Here is a 22,500-nt window from a genome sequence, read left to right as displayed (position 1 = left end):
GCAGAAGGAATTGATCTCCAGGAAGCAACATACGACATGCTTCAAGCATACAGAGAGACACCCCACCCTGCAACAGGAGCTACTCCATACGAATTACTCATGAACCAAACAATTCATACGGAACTTGACCACTATCCAACAGAGACAGCACACATGGATGAAGAAGTTAGGCAAAGGGACACCTAATTCAAACAGAAATTGAAGAGTTACCATGACAGTAGACACAGAGCCGACGAACACAAATTCAAAGTCGGAGATGCTGTTCTCCTGAAACGCGAGAAGAAACTCAAGGGAGAAACTCCATTTGAACCATATGCCTACATAGCCACAAAGGTTATCGGTTCTACAATCTATGCCAAGAGAGTAAATGACCAGAAAACAGTATGCCGAGACGCATTGAAATTCAAGCGACTCAGAACTGCTTGTTTCCCAACACAAGACAAACAAAGGGAGGCACGCCCAGCGAGACTAGTTGTACCACCAACAGCTACAAGCCAGGAAATACAACCAGTAGCAACCAAAGACACCGCTGCCCTACCGGCACCAGCTATGGTTGCACCCAGCATTCAGACCATACCACTGCGCAGATCTCAGTGACAGACCAAATCCACATTTGATGGACATTTAAAGGACTATGCCAAATGATTACAAACATTGATTCAACTATGAACATTGAAGGAACTATGGACAGAAATTATGAACATTGTACGTTTTTATTATTGCTATCGACATGATTACTATTTGATTATCAACCAATGATCACACAGTTCCTATGTACTGAATGTGTATTATTGATTATGAGCATGTATGTGTCAAGCATAACATGGAACTTGATTAAGATATGAACTCTGAGGAACTGATCTGAAGAAGGAGGAGTGTAGTGATTACACCACTTGATAGACACGTGATACAATAATGTACTTGTAACATGATTACCTAAGATTAAGATTTACAGTAAATCACATCTGAGAGTGAACGCATGTCTTCCTTCGTGTCTATCCGAATATTACAGTTTCCTTCGCCAACATCAAAGAAATCAAATCCTTTTACCGGTGGTTGGATAAACTACAGGGCTTCAACACTACTTCGCCGTATTGAAAGTCAAGACCACCGAAATGCTAATTCAAGAGGTAAAGATGGAGAACTCGTTTCAACAAGCCGGCTCAGATTTGTTACTCTCACTTGAATAAACTTTGTTGTTTTTCTCTAGATAAAGTTCACTATTGAACATTGAATTTGTTGATAACCAAATACCTGGTACATAAGAAGTGCTAGAACTAAGTTGGTTTTCATTTCATCGTCGTATTCAATAGGACAAATGAAATATAGTGTTCCCCATAAACGAAATGCCCCCCCCCCCCCCTCAAATCTGTTGACTGGGACACATTACCTCACCTTAAAATGGAAATCCTACATCAGACACTGTACAATAAGAAAGTCATATCATGGGATAAGCAAAGGCCGTCAAAGAAAATTCCTCTATTATCACTATTTGATATAAGGCACACAACAGAGTTCACCAAAAATGAACTCGCTGTACATGTATCTAATTATGTTCAACTATGTTAGGAAAACGGGATACTACCCATACCTTGCCAGTGTGCATTAGTATGCATTTTCTTTTGATAGCACTCAAAGGAACTATCCATAAATTGTCAAGAAAGGGTTCCACAACTACTTGATGTTTGACAATTTCCTTTTGAACATACTTTTCGATGACCCTTGTGATAGCCACTCTTTCTGTATCTGTCATACCAACAACATCAGGGATTAAAGGTATGTCATTAAATATAAAGGGAGAATTGCTTTTCTCCACTGGCTTAAATTTGTAGCAGGCACAAAGGTTAATTGAGTTAATTCACAAAAAGCATTGGATTTTACCAAAAGAAATATGCCCATCTTTGTCAATATACTCAATGACAGAACAGTCCGTCTTTCGTGCGCGTTCATACATAATAGAGCTAAATCTCTGCCCATATTTGGAAAATATAGAATCCGATGTCAATATTCCTACTGCTCCCACTAGTAGTGACCAGTGCAAGAGATACAAAGGCTGTAAGGTGGAATACATTACCGCTAAGGAATAGTGCAATAACCAGTTTTTCAGTTCAGTAGCTTTCCGGTGTGTTAATTCAGTCAGTGCACGTGGATATCTACCGACAATATCTGGTGGCTTGATGGCAAGCAGCCTCTCTGTAAGAGTTTTCGTGGTACTAGCAGCTCCAATGAAGTATGATTTGCCTTTGTCTTGTAACAAGAGGGTCATGACATACTTGACGCATCCCAGTGAAACACAATGCATCCAGTCAATAGCAAAAGAAAATACTAAGTCAAAGGGATATTTCAGCTTAGAGAAAACTGAGTGACCTTTAACACCCATGACTGCCTTTTTTTGTGAGGCAGTAGCGGCGTAAGACAATTGCTCATCATGGTTTCGTGGCTCGTTTTGTCGAAATGGCCTGTAACGGTGTAGGTTGTTAAGTCCATACCATTTTCCTTCACCTTTGCAAAGATGGCAGGCACATTTTGCATTGAAGCGCTTTATATTCATGAGTTCAGCACGTGCTGGCAGATCTGCTGTTACAACAAAAAGGAGACATCGAACATTGATATGACCTTCAGCACTATCCTTAATGTCTATTCCCTTTTCATGAAGAACGTTGACTTTGTCCATTAACGGACTTAAAAATGTTAGCATATTTGGATCATGTTTATCACAGTACATATATGCTGGTACAATGTATTTCTTTTTTAAGCGGTATTCCTTAGGAAGTTCATTAATTGTAATATAGACAGGCCACAAGTGACTGGCGCGAGATGACGAAAATTTGTTCACCCCATCTGTATTAACTGTGAATGAAATGCTACACGTTTCAGTACGAAAACCCCCTGGCAAAAGAAAGTTGGCATAATCCAGTCCATGATAAATATCATGTATTTTCCGGTCCACAGAATTTTACATTTGTTCTTTTCCCTTTCTAATGAGTTTGCAAAATTCAGGGTCCTTAAAAAATTCCTCGATTCTTTTTTCAAGATGGAGATCCAAAAACGTGTTGACTCCTTTGCCAGAGCAATGCGGCGTTTTACAGTCACCATGACTTAACAGGTTTAAACAAATAACACAGTATGGCATTGCTGTTGGTTCAACAGTCCCAAAGAAGTTTTTGAGAAAAAGTTTCATTTTGTACACTGATTTCATCATGGTTCCGCAATGGAGGCCAAGCAGAACTGCAATAACACGAAGAAGGTCTTGACAGGCAACTTTGCTCAAATTATGTTTAAGGACAAATGAAACAATCAGCAGGCAAGCTAATATCTTTGAAATTAAACTTCCTTCGTAGAGAGGTTCATCACTTTGATTACTTGACAAATCATCAACAGACAGAGCATGTTCTTCAGGAGTTGAAGTGCAATCCATTTCCTTGTCCTTGCTAGAACTCCAAAATTTGTCGTGCTCACTGCCACTAATAGTTGGTTCACTTTCAGTTGGACACGAATTTAGTGATTCTTCTGAAATGTACATATACTCCAAGGGCTCATCCAATTCGCTGGTCTGATGATCAGTGGATCCGCTATCATCTGGCCAAATTTCATAGCCATGGTCGTTGTCTGCATCTGCGTCACAACCTGTATTTGATAGATCTGTTTCAGTCTCTGGGGTTTTCTCCAAATCATTTTTCCACTCGTAGTATCTCGTTAGATGCCACGATGGTCTCTCTTGTTCGCTGTATGGAACATATTTCCTCTTTTCCTTATTTGCCGTCTTTCTGTAATAGTGTTTAAGCTGCTTTAAAGGTTTTTTCGATCGGCTCTGCTTGAGCGAAGACTCCGCGAGGCTATCATCAGAAACCGTTTCAATTGCTTGCTCACCTGTTCCCTCTACAGGGACATTTACATCAAGCATACCCTCTCCAACACCCACGTCCAAAGTAGAAACAATTTCAGGTGATGTTTCCATGGCTCTCCAACTTCTCTAGGTAACTCCACGAGTGAGAATATTTTAGCGGGTCTGAATTGAAACTTGATTTGGTACTTGACGTTTTTACATCTCGCCAGAACAGTGTCATTAGCAGGTGAACACACCAAGGAATGGAATGAAGAGTATCCAAAACCTCCGAAAATGGTTTTGTTGTTTCGTTGAATAAGTACAACAATAAATGAATTTTTGATCAATAATGATTTCTTGAAACATAAGCAAGCGAAAATTAAAGTTAATAGCCGACGTTTCGGCGTCATCGTGACACCATTCTCCAGGCAAAGTGGATAAATTAATGTGTAGATTTGATTTCTATATTTTACAATCTCTACAAATTAGCATATTAACAAAGGATCACAAATTCCTCAGGTGAATACCTATGCGCGAATCGAGTCTGTTTGCACGTTTAGGGATGGTTTAAGTTTTCTTATGAAAAGCATCTCCTTAATTAGGCAATCAAATTTGTTACAACATTTAGCTAGCATGTGAAATTGTTCTGAAAGACAACGAGGCACGTTCGAGTTATGTTCGCTCAAGTAGTGTTTACAAATAGACGATGATTTTTGTTTGTGTCCATCAACGGGTTCGTGGAGGTGGCCGCGAGTGTAACCAAGATATCCTGCATCGCACAGGTTACATTGAAATTTATAAACTAGACATTGTCGGTTAACAGTGGCAGGCTTGACTTCTCGAAGTTTAAGGTCTTCGTTGGGTTTTCTGCTGATGAACACAGGCTGAATTGTGGTCTTGATTTTTGAGCTGAGGTCTGTGATATGTTTCTTCACTACATTAGCAGAGGCCTGATCTTTGAATGGCATGACAACTCGGATGGTGGTTTCAGTTGATGGAATGTGTTCCTGGTCTGATACTTTGAAATTTACGAACTGCTTGACAGCTAAATGGAATAAGTGCCTCGGGTACTTAAGCTTTAAGAATAACATCTCTAGTCGATCGCATTCTTGTGAGAAGTACGACCAGTTGGAGGATATGTGTTAAGCTCGATCTAACATGGCGGTGATTAGACTGCGCTTGTTGAGACGTTTGAGAGAGAGTACGGCTAGGTTAACAAACCAGGGAGGGAGAGAGGGATGGGAGGGGGGGGGGGGGCGAGAGTAATATTTTGTTTTTATAAATATTTGCTAATAATTCTTTTAATCTTTCTACTTACTGATGTAATGAAATTCAATAGGAAACGCTAAAATAAATAAATAAATAAATATCTTAGGAAAAGTTAACAAGACGTCAAATTCTGTAGCCACCTTCTGGAAAATCAGCTCAGAAAGCACAAGGGTATAGGCTCGAATTTCCAAGAAAGGATTGATATTCTGCTTTGCATCATAAATCACTTCAGAATGATCCGTAGCAATCAAATGAACAAGAAACGGTGCTTTCAAGAGTTGTATTTTTGGGCTAGAAATCATGTTCTTAATAAGTGCCATAGAACAAAGGCTAACAGGTCTCTTAGATACAACATATCCTGAAATGACAGGCTAAGTTCGGGCTTCAAGGCCCTCTGTTAACATCAGTTACATTGCTTGACAAAAAAAAAATGTGATTTAGACAAGCAGGGCTATAACATATGCACCATATTTTCATGAATTCAGGCTTAAATACTCTGTAACTTTCAGGCCAGGACATAAAAAAGAGTTTTTTTAATGTAAAAAGAGTACTATAGTAATCAAACCATTGATTGCCTGCGCTTCCATGCGCGGAAACTCAAAACAAACTCTTGAACCTTTATGAGAATGGTCAATATTATTTTATGTTACAACGCTTATGACGTTGAATTTCTGTTGTTCAGTGGAGGTTATTTATGGTTACGACAATTAATCTGCCTTAAATTTGTCACGAACACTAAGCTTAACATAGAGTCACAACGTACTGTGTAGCGTACTGTGTACAATAATTATTACATATCATCAGTATCTTGCTTTGCATTTTTCAATGATTTGGTATACAACAATGCATATCACAGGATCAAGTTTGGTGATAACTTGTTAGGGACGACAAACCTAGAAAGTTCTGTGTTGAATAAATTAGTTAAAGCGGGAAATTATATTGGGTGGGAAATCGTTGCAGTTCATGCCCACTACTTTCCTCAGCGTCATTTCTTGGACCCTACAACTCAAAGGTTGTCCTCTATTCGTATTGCCTACCCTCTGGCTTTATCATAGAGTTGGAGCTTTGGGTCCTTCACACCCAGTACGTTCTTAGTGTTTATTGTGTTGTTTTTTTTTTACACTGGCACATTGACGTTTGATGGATTTTGCTAATATATGTGGAAGCTCAGTGTAACCTAAACAGGCGATAGCAAAGCGGACCAATCACATTGACACCAGAAAAAGGCGCGCAAATTGAAACTACTTTACAAACAGGGTTCAGCGAATACATTTACTCCCACATCTTGTGCTCTTACTGAACGACTTTTACAGTCACCGTGACTTAAATCACAATGGCACTATTCTATGTAATAAAATTTCCCAACGAGGAAAATGAAAAATCGCGAGGGCCATTTGTAACAAGTAGTTCACGAATAAGGAAAAGTAAAGACGCTGGTAATTGGACCGAACTTGGAGCAGTGGAAGTAAAGTGGGACGTCGTGGACTGTTTCGGAAATTTTAAAGAAGAATGCTATGATAGTGCATGTCTAATGGAAGGAACAAAGAAGGATTGCAGGCTGTTTGTCGCTCGTCTAAAAGCCGACAGAGAGCAAGCAAAAATAAACAAAAAAGAGGGCAAAACGCGAAAAAAACCGACAAAATTTCTCGAGTACACAGCAGATCAAGATGAAGAAGGCAGCAATCCCGCCAAAATCACGGAAAGGGTGATGGCGAAGCCTTCACCGGGAGAGGAGACTTCTGATTCAGAGCAAAAGCTTCACAAGATTAAAGGAAGGAAGAAATTAACAGTTCAAAAGCAGAAAGAAGATTGTCCTGCAGAAACCCAGAAATTTGCACCAAGAAACTGCAAGCGACCATCTATCCCAGTCTCTGACTCAAAGGAGTCATTTAGCGGCGAAACAAGGTCAGTATCAAGCTCAGACGAAGATGAGTACAAGCCACCAAAAAATAAGTGTAAAAAAATTATAAAAGTAAAATCAACCAAGCGGCAACCACCAGTAAAGAAGCAAAAGAATGTTTCAGAAGTGAATAAATTACGAAACAAGGCCCCAAAAAAACTAATTGAAGAAAATGCAGACCCGCAGTACGCCACGATCGAAAAAAAGCTAAGCGAGCGCCTGAAAATGAAGGTACGCCGATTTTCTGGAAAACAAAAGCACCAAGTTTGAACTAACTGTTGATCGTGGAATGATCCTTGTGGATTTACGAGAAAAATTTCTTCTGCTACTGGGATCCCAGTTTCAGATTTGCAGATGATTATTAGAGGCCAACCCTGTGAACTTCAAGCAGAAACTGTGAAACTAGACAAGACATGGTCACCAAAGGACATTGTTGGAGTTGTCAGGAATCTGCCAGTTCTTAGAGGACAGCCTAACCTTGATGATGAGTCTGGACCAATTTCTCCTGTTGGGATATCATGCAAGACACCAGCGAAGATTAATACACCATCCAGTGATAAGTGTGGTACGTATAATTTCAATTATTTTAATACAGTATTACACCACTCCTAAACTTGCCCTTTTTTGTACTTTATTATCACAAAAACAGTTGACCGACCAATAAAACTTCAGCCACTTGATTTTCTAAAATATTTTCGAAACAGTGTCCGGTACCTTGAGCAGAGTTCAGCTCTAAAATGTTCAGAAACCACAGTTTGCAAATAAGTTGTTTTCATTCCTTGACACGGCCCGTGTTTTCAAGGCTAAGGTTACCGATAGTACTGAATCAAGGTATTTGGGTAACCTGCCTACATTAATATTTCAGTTGTTTACATGAAAAGGCAGACAGTAAACAAACAATTTAGGTATCTTTCTGGCAGAGTGAGCCTGGGGATCATAACTTTCCAAAATGGCGGACGGAGATAATAGAGCAAAACAAATGCCAGTTTTTTCAATAAATGTGGAATCCCTGAGGCAAATTAAGGACGGATTTGAGTGGAAATGTTGCAAAATTAAAAAAGTTATCTCGCAGTACCCTAGTGGAGCAACGTTTCACATTAAAAGTTTATTTGTATCGCAAAAAAGGGGCTTTTGACTAACAGAACGAATTCGAATGTTACATTCAATTAATCCCATGCAAAAAGTCAAATTAGATTAATTACTGCGCTCAATTTTGAGACCTGAGGTTTTTTCATTACACTTTTTTCTTTTCATAATTAGACGTTTTGTGAAGTTTCATTCACGCTGTCATTTTCTCAGCTAACACGACTACATCCCAGGCATGTCTAGCAACTCAAGGAGCTTTTTATAATTTAGTAATTTTATTGCTTTGATTTGTTATAGGCTTGAGCTATGAAGATGTGGATGCATGGCTACCTTTCAACAGGTATTTCAATATTTTAAGTATTGTTTAAATAAAAAATGGTTATAATCAGTTGCCAGTGTCATTGAGCCTAAAGTAGAGCTGAGTGGTCACAGTATGATCAAGCCAATCACAACAAAAGAGAACAGTGCAGCAAGCTAGAACAAACGCACATCACCTTCGATAAAGTAGCACGCAGAAATGAAAAAAATAAAAAATTGCTGGCATACTCGGTTTTGTGTTTACATTCACTAATATCTCAACCTATTGTTGGAAAGTCTTGAGGGATCAATAAGGGCTGCACATACCCAACAATACTTAGAATACTAATGAGCTGCTGGCATGGTAAACATTATTTAGCTATTAAATTGGAAAATAGTCCCTTTATTGCAGTACCTTACTGTGATTACTGTGAGAAGACAACAATACTATATCCTGCATGCTGGTTTAATAATAATAAAAATAATAATAATAATAATAATAATAATAATAATAATAATATATTATTATTATTATTATTATTATTATTATTATTATTGTTGTTGTTTATTGAAATGCCTACTGCATGTAATACTAGCAGATGCATCAGGTTCTATACCACCTAGAAAAATTAAGACTATTGCTAATCCTGCCCAATTCCTCATCCAGTATTTTTCAAAACTTTAAATAACAAAATACAAATTCTGCATGATTTTAGGTCAGTGATATTTTGTCTTGACTTTGTTACCTTGGAAGAGTAAGAAAGTGACTACCCTCAGGGAGCAAAGGGTTCTATGCCTTTCACAAGTAAAAGTATGTGCAACTAAGTTTAATTAACCCTTTAAGCCTTGACAGCAGTACTCCAGGTTTAATTTCTTTCTAACTTGCCTAAGGTCGCCCAGTATAAAATTGAGGTCACCAATATTAATAATTATTACAAAAGGCTGTTGTTGTTGTTGTTGTTTTGTTTCCTCCTTGTTGATACACTATAACGTTACGTGAACATCAAACTGCTGACCATTTTGATCTGCAGACCAAACAGTCGCTCAGTCGACCCTTGGATCTGTTGTTTATATTAAGAAAATTGCATTTGATAAATACTTACATACTTGTAAGCACAGGTAAATTTATACTCTATTTCTTTTAAGTTCCAGAGAATGATGACATGGCAGAGAATGAAAGCTTTGAGGTGGAAACAACAAGCTCTGTTGTATCAGGTAATTCACGAGGATGTTTTGAAATTCCCAAAAGAAAGAGGATGATCTCTAACTGACTATACACCAGCAGAGGGACACAGTCAAATAGTGTTATTTTACATGACTAGACGTGGTAACAATGGTTGTGAGGTTATGTTACCTCTATAAAGCCTACTTAAATTATTCTGGGCATGTCTTGAACTTAAATTTATCCGTTACTCTCAACACACAGAGAAATTTTTAATAAACCGTCCTGAAGGTATCAGCAATAGTTAAGACATAATGGTAATTACAACATTGATTTAAAACTGCTGACATAGTTTTAGTTGACACCAATGCTTTTAAGTGTAACCATGCATAAACTTTCAGGACAATTATTCAATAACACTAATTCTTGAACAACATAAATGCTGATTTTTCATGGAGATCTCTCTCTCTCTCCCCCCCCCCCCCCCCCTTGATTAGTGTTATGTAGTATGGGGTAATTTAAATTAAACTCTAACGGCGAGACTCCAAAAAGTCCAAAATCGAGTGGCCTAAACTATACCCCGAAAGGGTTATGTACAAAGTTGTAAACAACAAAGCTCCAGGCTATCTCATCAATCGTCTTGAAAAAAGCAACAGGGGGTAATTGTTACGTGAGAGTGAAAGCAGACTTCTCCTCCCCAAATATAACACTGAATTTGCTAAAAGCAGCAGTTTTTCTTTTATGGGGGCAACATTATGGAACACCATCCCACACATATTAGAACTGCTCCCACTCTCTCTGCTTTTAAAAAAACAAATAAATAGCCTCACTGTCACTTAAGTTCAGTATACATGTATAGTCCATCAGTGTATAGTGTATTTTAACCATTGAATAACTTGACTTATTATTGCTAAATACAGGAACGTCCACCAAACCAAACTCAGGATCTGATGATATTTCACAGCAGCTTCAGCTGTCAGCACAACTGAGGGGGCTTACAGATCAGATCAGCAGAATTGAACGCCTGCTTGAGACCTTTACCAACTGCAAAGCCTGCATCAAGAAGGTGTACAAGGCCTGTGCCACATCTACTGCTGGCTCTCCAGGACAAGATGAATGTGCACTCAAGCCTGTTCCAAATCGGATCTCTGCAGCTATCAAATCATAGCCTTGCCCTGAAGCTCTAGAGCCAACCCAAACACAAGCACCTGGAAATTCTGACAGTGGATCATCAAGTCATCCAACGGCCGACCCAAATGACAGCATTATGATTGGTAATCCCCAGCATGGTATATATGTTAGTCAGTCTAGCATGGACAAAATTCCCAGTGAAAAGGCTAAGAACTATGCCCTCAAGTTATTTGAACTCCTGTTTAGCAGGGAGGAAGCTGGGGCATCCAGTACTGAAGGCAGAGGAGAGCAACTTAAGAAGTTAGACCCAAAACGGATGGATGCATTGAGAGAACGCACTAGACAACAGTTTCCTACCGAAACAATCAAATTGGGAGAAATCAACGCTTCCATTAATTGCAAGTGTCGAATGGTGAGAAATGGACGGTGTTTAACTTGGGCTTAAGACTTCAGCCACAGCGGAGTGTCAGATATTTGCCTGGAATTAAATTGCCAGACACCAACAGCTAAGTGCTGGGTTGTTGCTTATATCTACAATGTCAATTATTACTTGATGTAATCATATAACGGATCATATTATATTTTGATAATGTTTCAGTTCCAGAAAAGTCTGTTGTATTGAGATTGTTGCTTTTTTTATGTGTGGAAATGGCGGGGATGACCATGGTGGGGACTACCAATCGTGATGCTGTCGACTGGGTTGGCCATTGGATGAATTGATGGTCCACTGTCAGAATTTTTTTTTTTTTTTTTTTAATGGCAAGGGCCTTTTGTGATTTATTGTACGCCTGCCTGAGAACTATAACATTCTTGCATGTCAGCGTATGATTACAATGATTATCCTAGACTTTGGTGTTCCAACCAATAAATCACATTTAAACTTTCTTCAGATTGATAGTCCTTAATAGTCATCAAAGACATTTTTACACTTTTTTGAATGGCCAATTCTACTGAGAAAAATGTGTTGGAAGTGGTTGATCATTATATAATTATTATAATTGTTAAATTATCATGTTCAATTACCAAGCATTACATTTATTTTTACATGTAGTAGTATTAATAGCAAGGACAATAATATTATAGTTTGCATCCTGCAGACTGTAGAGTATTAATAAGCTAGCAAGAGTTCATTGACTATTCTCTCTGAATAATTAATTAGCGCATCATGAAACGACCTTTCAAATTGCTCCGTGGCCCTGGGGATGGCATTAGTGCATTTCAGGCTTTACTTATTAATAAGCTAGGCCATGTGGCTTTGATTTTACTCTGTCACAGCGCCGTCCGCCGAACGGCCGAGTTTCGTTTTTTCTAGTCGGTCAACCAACACCAGCCCGTTTTTTTTTTTTTTTCTTTTCTTCGCTTGAACTGTGGTTTCTTTCTTCATGGCGGAGCCGGCGGGCGATTTACCAGCACCAGAACCGCCTCCAGAACCTCCGGCGGAACCTGCGCCAAGACCGGCAGCAGAACCCGTGGTGGAACCTAATCCGGTATTTTTTCTGTCTCTTCCGCTTTGTGGTACGTGTGCGGCTTGTTTTCGTATGCTAGTCTTCTGTCGTAGGCCGTCTTTTCATAGTTTTTTCTTTGGCGTTTCGGTTAGTTTGGTATTCTTACCTGTTTTCGCCGGTTTCGTTATCTGGGTGGTTTTTACGTGCCACGTGTCCCTTGGGTATGCTTGTTTGTCACCGTTCGTTCCCTTGTTTCTTGTGTTTTCTCTGGTGTTATCTCTACAAGTTCTTAGGACCTTTTTATGTTCGTAGGTTTTACCTTTAGGAGTAGACCTTTATTCTGGTATTGTTAAGTTATGTTTTCGGTTTGTGCCTGTTTTGTTTTGCGGGCTCCGGGAGCCCATACTTTATCTCTCGTTTCGGAAACCGCTTTTAATCCGTTGCATATCTTAGGTTTTTGGCTCCGGGAGCCAGGTTGTAATGTATCTTTTATTTATTACGGTCCGGGAGCCAGATTTTAAAGAAGTTTGTTATTAACGGTCCGGGACCGTTTTAGCTCCGGGAGCCAGATTTCAAAGAAGTTCGCTATTAATGGTCCGGGACCGTTTTGGCCCCGGGAGCCAGATTTCAAAGAGGTTTGTTATTAACGGTCCGGGACCGTTTTGGCTCCGGGAGCCAGTTTTGTAAGAAGATTGTTATTAACGGTCCGGGACCGTTTTGGCTCCGGGAGCCAGATTTGAAAGTAGTTTGTTATTAACCGTCCGGGACCGTTTTCGCTCCGGGAGCCAGTTTTGTAAGAAGATTGTTACTAACGGTCCGGGAGCCAGATTTCAAAGAAGTTTGTTATTAACGGTCCGGGACCGTTTTTGGCTCCGGGAGCCAGTTTTTGTAAGAAGATTGTTATTAACGGTCGGGACCGTTTTGGCTCCGGGAGCCAGATTTGAAAGGAGTTTCTTATTAACGGTCCGGGACCGTTTTTAGCTCCGGGAGCCAGTTTTGAAAGGAGTTTGTTATTAACGGTCCGGGACCGCTTTGGCTCCGGGAGCCAGTTTTGAAAGGAGTTTCTTATTAACGGTCCGGGACCGTTTTTAGCTCCGGGAGCCTAGTTTTTAAAGGAGTTTGTTATTAACGGTCCAGGACCATTTTGGCTCCGGGAGCCAGTTTTGAAAGGAATTTCTTATTAACGGTCCGGGACCGCTTTAGCTCCGGGAGCCAGTTTTGAAAGGAGTTTGTTATTAACGGTCTGGGGCCGTTTTTGGCTCCGGGAGCCAGATTTGAAAGGAGTTTGTTATTAACGGTCCGGGACCGTTTTGGCTCCGGGAGCCGGCTTTAAAGGAGTTTAGTCTTTACGGTCCGGGGACCGTTATTAGCTCCGGGGGCCAGTCTCAGGGTTTGTTGTTTACCGTACGGGACCACCCTTTGGCCTCAGAAACACAGTTTTGTGTTTATTGTTAGACGTTCAGAACCCGTTTCCTTAGGGTACGGTTTCGTGGTTCCGGGACCCCGCTGTTTTATAGGATTTTGTGCGTTTGGTCCTAGACCCTCAGGTATTCAGACCCCGCCTACGTTTTTGGAAAGAATTTCGTTTGAAATTTTAGCTTTCTTAGTGTTTCACCTTAGGCTGTATCAGTCAAGGGCTGACCCTCTTTTTGCTTTCGTTTTTACGATTTCTGTCCGCGCGGCTCCGGGGCTGTTTGTCTCTAAGCGATCTTTTCTTTGTGTTTCGGGATCGTTCAACCCTTAACAGCTTTTTGGTTCCACACAGAAGTTTTTGTTCAGTTCACCGCCCGGTTTGTTGAGTTAAGAGATCATCGTTAGGTCGGTTAGGACGGCTTATATTTTAACGTTTGCGTTTGTTTATCTGGTTGGGAAGAGACATATCTGGACTACTCGCGTTTTGTCTGGGCCCTCGCTTAACCCTAGGTGTTCCTTTTTCGACCTCTCTTAGGCTGATGATGGCATTAAACTCCTGGAAGATAAACTTAAAGTTCTGGAGGAGAAACAGGGTACTAACACCGTCACAGCAGCCCTTTCATCTGTACGTAATGCCCTTCAGAAGCCAGGAACGGTTTATGATCCTTGGGAGGCGTCCGCCCTCGTAGAGGCCCTGGTGCGGGCGGCCAGATCTGTCGCCCATGAGAAAGCAGACTACTATGCCGCAATTTTAGATGAGTTAAAGGGGAGATCCAACTCTCTCTCTCCTTCTGCACACCAGAGTTTACTCTTGGGCCTTTTGGGTGATCCAACCAGAGCGAAGGTGGCCAAGGAATCATCAGCGCTCCTTAAAGCTATACATCGTGAGGAGCCTTCGCTATTTAGCCGTCCCAGCTCTCGCCAGCTCAGGCACCAACGCCCTTATCCCCCCAGTCAGCCTATTTGCTACAGATGCGGCTTGCCTGGGCATTTTGCGAGGGCTTGTAATCGCGGACGAGGTCGTGGGATTTATAGGCGTTAAGGAATTGCTGTGAATCGCGATTTTTTGTGCATTGTCATTTCTGAAGCTGTTTGAGTTGCTTGTAAACACGTTTGATTGTTTTCTTTAATCGGGGTTGCCTTAGGCCTTTTATCCCTTTGCTGTAATTTATATTTTGAACAGTGACGTCGTTTTACTTTAGTTTGTTGCTGTGCCAATTTTGTTGTTCTTGTTCATTTCTGTTTTGCTTAATAAAGACTTTGCTAAATGTTATTTGTCTCCCCGTCCTTTTAGCCTTTGCCTTATTTCTTCGTTGACTCTGGGGGTATCTCTAAGTGCCTTATTCTGGTCTTTGATCAGAGCTGGGGTCAACGAAGGATAAGGGGTCCCGCCTCCTTTCCTTTTTCCAATTTTTATTTGCGTTTCTCCGTTTGTTTCAGGGTTTTGAGGTTGCTTTGCAACGCATCCTTGCTCTCCCTAGTCCGGACCTCAAGTGGTGTGATATAAACGGGGAACCCTTATCCTTCGTTGGCCCCACCGTACCACCTCAGCTGGTGGTCCGCGATCCTTCCCTCGCAAACTTGGCACAGTTACGTTTCAGAAACCCGGATTCGTTCCAAGCAAGCAGCTTGCATAATCATGTGGATTTTTGGGAAAACCTCATTTCTTCTACCGGGTACTCATGCCCCCAAGTTAGCCTGCTTCAGATTATCCGAGAGGGAGTTAAAGTTTATGATTTTTTCCGTCCTTTTAAGGGAAACTTTAAAGGGAGACGTTATGATTCTGCTGTTCCGCCAGTTTCTGTATTTCCGAACTCGCCATGCTGTCGTCAGTTTTACGACTTCATTGACTCTACGATTTTGGATTGGGTTTCTCAGGGTGTTATCAAAGTTCACGGTCTGGTCGGGGCTTGCTCCACTCCGTACTTAGTTCTTCCTTTAACAGTCGAGCCAACTAAGCCCCGTCTTTGTCATGACGAACGCTTCCTTAACTTATGGACTCGCGATCTTCCTTTCAAGTTGGATCACCTCCCAGATCTACCTCGTTATGTCCTTCCAGGGCATTTCCAGACAACGTTTGATGATAAAAATGGATATCAGCACCTCAAAATTCACCCAGACTCCCAAGAATTCTTCAGTTTTTCCTGGAGGGGTTATTATTTCTCCTTTTGCACCTTACCTTTTGGATGGAAAGCAAGCGCGTTTTTATATCACAATTTTGGCCTTGTTGTCACTTCCGCTGCGCGTTCTTTGGGTGTACCTGTATCGCAGTATGTCGATGATAGACATGTGGGCCAGTTATTTTCGTCCAGCTTAGCAGTTTACCAGCCGTGCCGCCAGCTCGCTCTAGCAGCAGCGTTTATCTTGTTGTCGCTTCTCGTTTCTGCAGGATACTTTATCAACCTCGCTAAGAGTTCGCCACTGCCGTCCACATCTGTTAGGTTCCTAGGTTTTATCTCCGATTCCATTTTACAAGCCTTTTTGGTCCCTCTCGATAAGAAGGACAAATTCAAAGCGTTGCGTCAAGAACTGCTAGGATCCTCTTCAGCGCCCGTAAAAAGCTTGCAGCGCTTCGCGGCGAAGGCTCTGTCGTTTAGCCTTGCAATTCCGGCCTGTAAGCTCTACGTACGAGAGGTCTTCAAAGCTATCTCCACCGTCGCTAAAAATTCTAAGCTTGTTGTTCCAATACGGGGACCTCTACGGCAAGAGCTTCAGGAATGGGCTCTTCTGGACAACTGGTCTGGTCACTTGCCCTGGCGATCGGAGCATCACCTCTTTGTTACGTTATTCACCGATGCCTCTCAGAGGGCCTGGGGAGCAGTTCTGGTTAGGGATGGTGCTAGCCAACAAATCCGTGATTATTGGTTGGATCATGAGCGTGACATCAATGTCCTTGAGGCTAGAGCGCTTTACAACGCTCTGAGTTCCTTTTTTCCTTCAATCAGAAACGCACGAATCGATGTCTGGACGGACAATGTTACACTCCAGGCGGCTTGGGAAAATGGCGGTTGTAGGAATTCACTTGTTAATCAAGAGATGAAAAGAGTGGAAGAAATGTCTTGCGCAGGAAATTTTGTCCGCACACGTTTGATCTTATGTCCCTGGACAGCAACTGTTGCAGAGACAGGGATGGAAATTCTTTGTCTCACTACACGCCTTAGCCGACCCCTAATTCTTCAGGAACAAATGTCTTCGCACAACCGATACCTAGGGGGTATAACATCTACGTTTTTCCCCCTTTCGTCCTTGTCGGACCGCTCTTGCGTTATTTCTTGGATCAATGCCAGCGTTTCGCTTTTACCATTATTGTCCCTCGTTTATATCCGTGCCGCTGTTGGTGGGCAATTCTTCAAGCTTTATCGGTCGATTCTCTTCTCCTCGGAAGAAAGGGCGATTCGTCTGTTTTACAGTTTCCTTCCCGCTCCTCCCCGGATTTCACTGCTAGACCTCTGCCATGGGATCTATGGGCTTTTCGCTGTGTTTCCCCTGAATAAACTGTCCCTGTTTCCTGTTTTATAGATTGAACGTCCGTGGAAACCTGCCCGAAGATGTTCTGCCTGTTCGTACCCGAACGACAACGACGCTAATTTTTGCCAAGCCTGCGGTGTTTCTACTTCATGTGAAGAAAAGCGGGGAACCCGCCCCGATGTGGACATGTCTTTGATTAACAAACGCTTTACAGACTTTCGACAGTCTTATAGGAATAAACCTTATGAACGTCAGAAGGATTCGTTGGAGGTTCAGCTCTCAAGATTTCTTTTCTCCCTGGTGCCCTCTAAGAAACTTTCTGCTGCTACTGCAGAGGATATCGTCAAGTTTTTGATTAGCAAGGATTCGGCGGGAAAACAGAAACTTCATGTACCCTCGTGCTCTAGAAAGTTCTGTGATTGCCCAAAGCGTCTAGCAGCTGGGACTGTGGACTCGTATATAGGAAAGCTTAGGTCAATATTTAATAAGTTAGGCCGCACAGGGATGTCCAACCCTTTAACACATCCTACCATCAAAGAATATCTCAAGTTTGTAAGAGAGGAGCAAGCCCAGCAGCCTTTGCGACCTCGCCAGGCTGTCCCTTTGTTCTATGACAAATTTGTTCGTTTATTCGCCTATCTTCGCGGCCTTATTACGGGAGGCTCTGAGCTTTCTCCTCCCAATAAGTATCTCCTAGTCAGGGACGTAACTTTTTTCGTTGTTGACTTTTACACTGGTGATAGGGCCTCCGATTTAGGGCGTTTGCAGGCAGACCAGGTTTTTCGCCTTAAGGACAGGGAGGGTTTTCTTCTAAACTTCTCATTTGGTAAAACAAATCGCTCTGGTCTATCGCGCCCCTTTGCTTTGTTGCGTATTCCGAATGTACCTCTCTGTCCAGTTTTTTGGTTGAATTATTATATTGCGGCTTGTAAAGCGTTAAGTGTCCCTCTTCTCGGCGAGTACCTTTTTAGATCTTCGCAACATAAGAAGGCAGTTTCTCATAGCCCTTTGGGTGGCTCAGCCGTCTCCGCACGGCTCCATAAATACCTTAAAGCCGCTGGTATCGACGACGGAGAGACTCCTCACAGTTTCCGGGTAGGATTATCCTATACCCTTAAGGGTTTGGGCTGTACCCCTGATCAAATCGCCCAGTATGTGGGTTGGCGGAGCACAGAGATGGCGCTGTATTACACACGCCGCTCTAGCACCTCTGTTCCTTTGGATTTGTTAGAGCGGGTCACACTTAGTCTTGCTTCCGCTGGCTCTAAAGCTGCTCCTTCCCTCGCTGATCAAAGCAATTTGCAGAAGATTTCTTGCTAAGTTACACCTTTTCGTGTTTAGGAAGGTTTTGCACCGTTATTTTTAGTGTTCTATATTCGTCTCTCCTTTTTGTTAGCTTTTGTTAGTTATTAAATCTTTGGCATTTTGAATCTTTGGAGTTTTGGAGTTTTGAGTATTGAGTAATGGGTGTTGTGAGTGTTGCGTGTTTTGGGTTTTTGTATGCGATGTGCACATTGGAATGCCGGGGATTGGGTTACAGCGGTCTTCCTCAGGAAATGACAAGGAGCGGATCTCTTTCCCATAACTTAGTTTCATGATGTGGTAAGTAATAGACAGTGAGGATATAGTACTATTCTCTCTGAATAATTAATTAGCGCATCATGAAACGACCTTTCAAATTGCTCCGTGGCCCTGGGGATGGCATTAGTGCATTTCGGGCTTTACTTAATAATAAGCTAGGCCATGTGGCTTTGATTTTACTCTGTCACAGCGCCGTCCGCCGAAACGAACGGCCGAGTTTCGTCCCACCCTCCTCCCCTGGTGTTGGTTGACAGCTTTGGCCTCACTAGGTATATCCTCGCTGTCTACCTCTTACCACAACAATCCGCGGATCTCTTTCCCATAACTTAGTTTCATGATGTGGTAAGTAATAGACAGTGAGGATATAGTACTATTAGACATAATTATGGGGCTGGCCATATGCCACCGCCAGGTGGTTACAAAATGTATGTAGTAAGCAGTTTGCAGTATGATCTGCTGACTTTGCAAGTTGATAATGTGACACACATTGTAAGGGTTGTACCAGTACTAATCCGGTTGAGCTACTCAAATAACGTTTAAACCAAAAAAACTGATCTTTTGTAATAATGCAAAACAAAAATTGCTCAATCTATTTCTTGACTGAACATGTATATTAGCTATGGCTGACTTATTAGATTAAATGCCTTAAACACCCACATTTAAGTTTAAGGAGTGGCAAATGACTGCATTAAAGTCCCCATGGTAATTGCCAAAAATTGGTCACATACTGAGACAGATTGATAAAATTGAAAAAAGCTGTCTTTTTTTTTCTCCATGATTTAGTTTATTTATCGACCTCTCCAGCTTCAAAATTTAAGTCTCTGTAGGATTAATCACAGGATTAATTACCTTCTTTAATGGAAGTTCTGCTTCCACCTCAAATAGCCTCAAAGGCTAACTTTGCGGCAATATTTTATATACACACATATGAAGCTCATTTTTACAGTAATAAAATTTATTGTTATTACATTATTGTACAATTTGTTTAACTTCCTGTTTTTTGTACTTTTCTTCTAGTGCACTCAAAAGCTAATGAGCACAATCAATTGTACTGACCTTTTCATCACATTCATTATCACAGTACTTAAAAGCCTGAATGTTGTATGTGATCACACATAATGTTAATACTGTGATCACAAGGGTGACTGTGATCACAAGCGTGATTACACTTGTTGTGATCACAGAGCTAACATTACGTGCAATCGGAACATGTGATCTAACCTAACATCACACCCATGATCACATCTGTGATCACAGATGTGCTCACATGTAAAAGTGTTTACGTGTGATCACTGCGTGATCACATTGTGTGAACACGTGTGATCACAGTGTGATCACATTATATTTTTACTGGGGATGGCAGTATAAGAAAAAAGTTTTAAGTGCGCCTAAATGACCTTGACAACAATATTGAAGGGGAAATTTTGTAAATTCACACAGTGATGTGCTGTAGATCGTACACCAATATATTTGTCTGAAAAAGTCGCAGTGTTGCAAAGATTCTTGGTTACTTTTCATGGTTCAGAAGAGAGTAGCTAGACTGTGCAATTCCTTAATGTTTCATGGTAGCATAATGTTTGCTCATGTCTATGTAAGAGGCAGGAGGGATAGACTAATTTCCAAAGTGAACAGAGGCTCTGTATTTCTAATGAACTAGCTGAGAGAGGGTGGAGAACATAAATATAAAAAGTTTCAAATACATGCACTTACCATAATTAAGATGAGAAGCCCTTGCTCACATCGTAAGTCATGTTTTGGGCCTTTGAATTAAATGACCAGGTGCAGTAGCCTATTGTCAGTACCCTTTAAACAATAATAGCACTGAACAGTTGTTTGTCACCATCTTAAAAGTAACAGAATTATGCAGCTGGCAGTGTCATGCAATTGTTCTTGTGTGTGTGGAATGCAAGTCCAAACAAAGTAATAATTTAGTTTCCGTTGACTGTGGTTAATCGACTTAATTCAGTTCTAGTAGGTGTGATTGCATTCGCTAATATGCATTTCCATATTGTGTTTTTAATAAATCTGCTAGTAGCTTTATCTAAGGAACAACTTTTGTGAAAAAAATTGAAACTTTTTTTATGAGAACTCACAGACTGGTGCACATTTGAATTGTAGAATTCACGATTGTTGTGCAACTTCATTTATCATTTACCACTTTATGATTTATCCCTGATTGACATGATTTATCTCTCTGCATTCTTTTAAGGTTATGTCCTTTTTTGACAACATGTTACGTCCTTCAAGTTCCCAATGTGGTGAAACAATAGCGTTCCATCTAAAGATGTTCCTTGACCATTGCAAAGAGCTAAATAGTAACACTCATGGTGTTACAGAGGCAGCAATAAAATCATTCATAAAGCAACAAAAAATTGGCTGCACCTCGAACTGCATACGTTTTCAGGGCACTGGCATCCAGGTGTCAGCGGTGCACATAGCTCGTGCATTGTTTGACAAAGATGTCAACAACAAATTTGATGGACGTGAGTATTATGTTAATGTACTGAATGGAGCTTTTTACAGTCTTTACATGCAATGATAAATCAAATATATACTTCTGAATATAAATCTTAAAGTAATATTTATTTGAAGCAAACAAGGAACAAAAATTCATGAAACTCTACATTATACCTTGGTTGGATATTAATAAATACACTAATTTTGTTAAGATTAGTCCCTGCAATTATATATGTGTTTAAGTGATTTGTTATAATCACGTTACTTTTCGTTGCGTTACATCTACGTCGTAGTTATGTAACACATTTATTGACGCAAATATTATCTTACACAATCAACACAATTGTACACTCGGTAAGACAAGTTATTTGGAAGAAAGAGAGACACGTTTACCAGAGTTTATAAAAGAGTTCAGATAGGAAAAAGAGGTATCTTTTCGCTATCCCTTATTTACACACGTCATGTAGTTTGATTGTATTCCGAATTATGTTGCTGATTATCCTTGAACCTTTTTAGTCGCTATTGCACATTTTATTTTGGGTTACGCCCCCATATTTCGCGTCCAGATATATTTTTGTTAGTTATGGATATTTCGCTGTATTGTTATTTCAGTTTTTACGTGATTCCAAGGCCACATTAAAGAATTATAACAGAGTAGACTGGCTTTTGGTTGAAATCGTTGTAAAGGCCCTTATCCTCACGTGGTTAGAGAGTGAATTTATGTTTGTTTACTGATCGACTCACCTCTGCCCCCGCTACATATGTATTTTTTTTTATATTTTAATAGGCTTTGGTGTAAGGAACCAACAAGGAAAGAAAGGTACATTAGAACAATTTTCGATACATAGAATTTGAAGGAAGGTTTTTGTTTCGACTATGGTATGGAGTTTACTCTATCATGATATATTATCTTAAAAGTTTTAGATTAAATTAGGGTTATGATACAAAGGATATTCATTTAAGCCTGCATTTTATTTGAACTACAACAGTATAAATTACGTCTTGAAAAGGCCAATTCAAAACTTCAGCTCATTTGCGTTGATGACTGTTGTAAGGTTCGAAACAAGTACCAGTCTATATTTGAGAATACCCCTGCCAAGCTTGATTTATACCAACCCTGTCAGCATCATTTCAAAAAGAGTTTGGGTTGATATTTAGACAAGACAGCGATCAAGGGGAAAGGCATCTCCATGAAACACCCTCTCCGGAAAAGATCAGCCAGAACTTAAACTGTTTCATAAACACGTGGAGTACTTTAACAATGTCGCTTTTACAGACGAAATGATGGCTGAGATTGAAAAACTGAAAAAACATATTGTGAAGGGTTGTTTGTCAGAGTTGCCTCCAGGATTTGGTAAAGAAAAAAACAAACGACAGCATATGTTGCTGAACAGACCTATGTTGACTGGGGCAACTAGAATTGGCGTCGAACTAGCTGTAATGATTTTGAAGATGTTTTTTGTAC

General features: G+C 40.7%; 2 protein-coding genes and 3 pseudogenes across 2 annotated transcripts; 3 read left to right on the top strand and 2 right to left on the bottom strand.

Moving 5' to 3' along the window:
- Nucleotides 1–1,809: 1,809 nt before the first annotated feature.
- On the bottom strand, nucleotides 1,810–3,958 carry LOC146454806 (uncharacterized; annotated as a pseudogene).
- Nucleotides 3,959–4,330: 372 nt separating this feature from the next.
- The window catches only part of LOC146454801 (uncharacterized), a 34,790-nt pseudogene continuing 16,620 nt past the window's right edge, over nucleotides 4,331–22,500 (bottom strand).
- On the top strand, nucleotides 6,177–11,736 carry LOC146454804 (uncharacterized). The gene is made up of 4 exons (XM_085095354.1): nucleotides 6,177–7,050; nucleotides 7,279–7,560; nucleotides 7,861–7,916; nucleotides 10,709–11,736. The coding sequence occupies exons 1-4, from the start codon at nucleotides 6,429–6,431 to the stop codon at nucleotides 11,114–11,116; spliced, it is 1,368 nt and encodes a 455-aa protein (XP_084951480.1). The 5' UTR covers nucleotides 6,177–6,428; the 3' UTR covers nucleotides 11,117–11,736.
- LOC146454805 (uncharacterized) lies at nucleotides 7,955–10,813 on the top strand. Its single transcript, XM_085095137.1, has 3 exons — nucleotides 7,955–8,421; nucleotides 9,525–9,593; nucleotides 10,461–10,813. The coding sequence occupies exons 1-3, from the start codon at nucleotides 8,388–8,390 to the stop codon at nucleotides 10,706–10,708; spliced, it is 351 nt and encodes a 116-aa protein (XP_084951263.1). The 5' UTR covers nucleotides 7,955–8,387; the 3' UTR covers nucleotides 10,709–10,813.
- LOC146454803 (uncharacterized) lies at nucleotides 12,054–14,802 on the top strand (annotated as a pseudogene).

The sequence above is a fragment of the Pavona decussata genome, unplaced genomic scaffold, assembly GCF_977016875.1.
Source record: "Pavona decussata unplaced genomic scaffold, jaPavDecu1.1 SCAFFOLD_300, whole genome shotgun sequence".
NCBI lineage: Eukaryota > Metazoa > Cnidaria > Anthozoa > Scleractinia > Agariciidae > Pavona > Pavona decussata.
The sequence above is the reverse complement of the archived record's forward strand: the minus strand, read 5'-3'. Positions and strand labels throughout refer to the sequence as shown.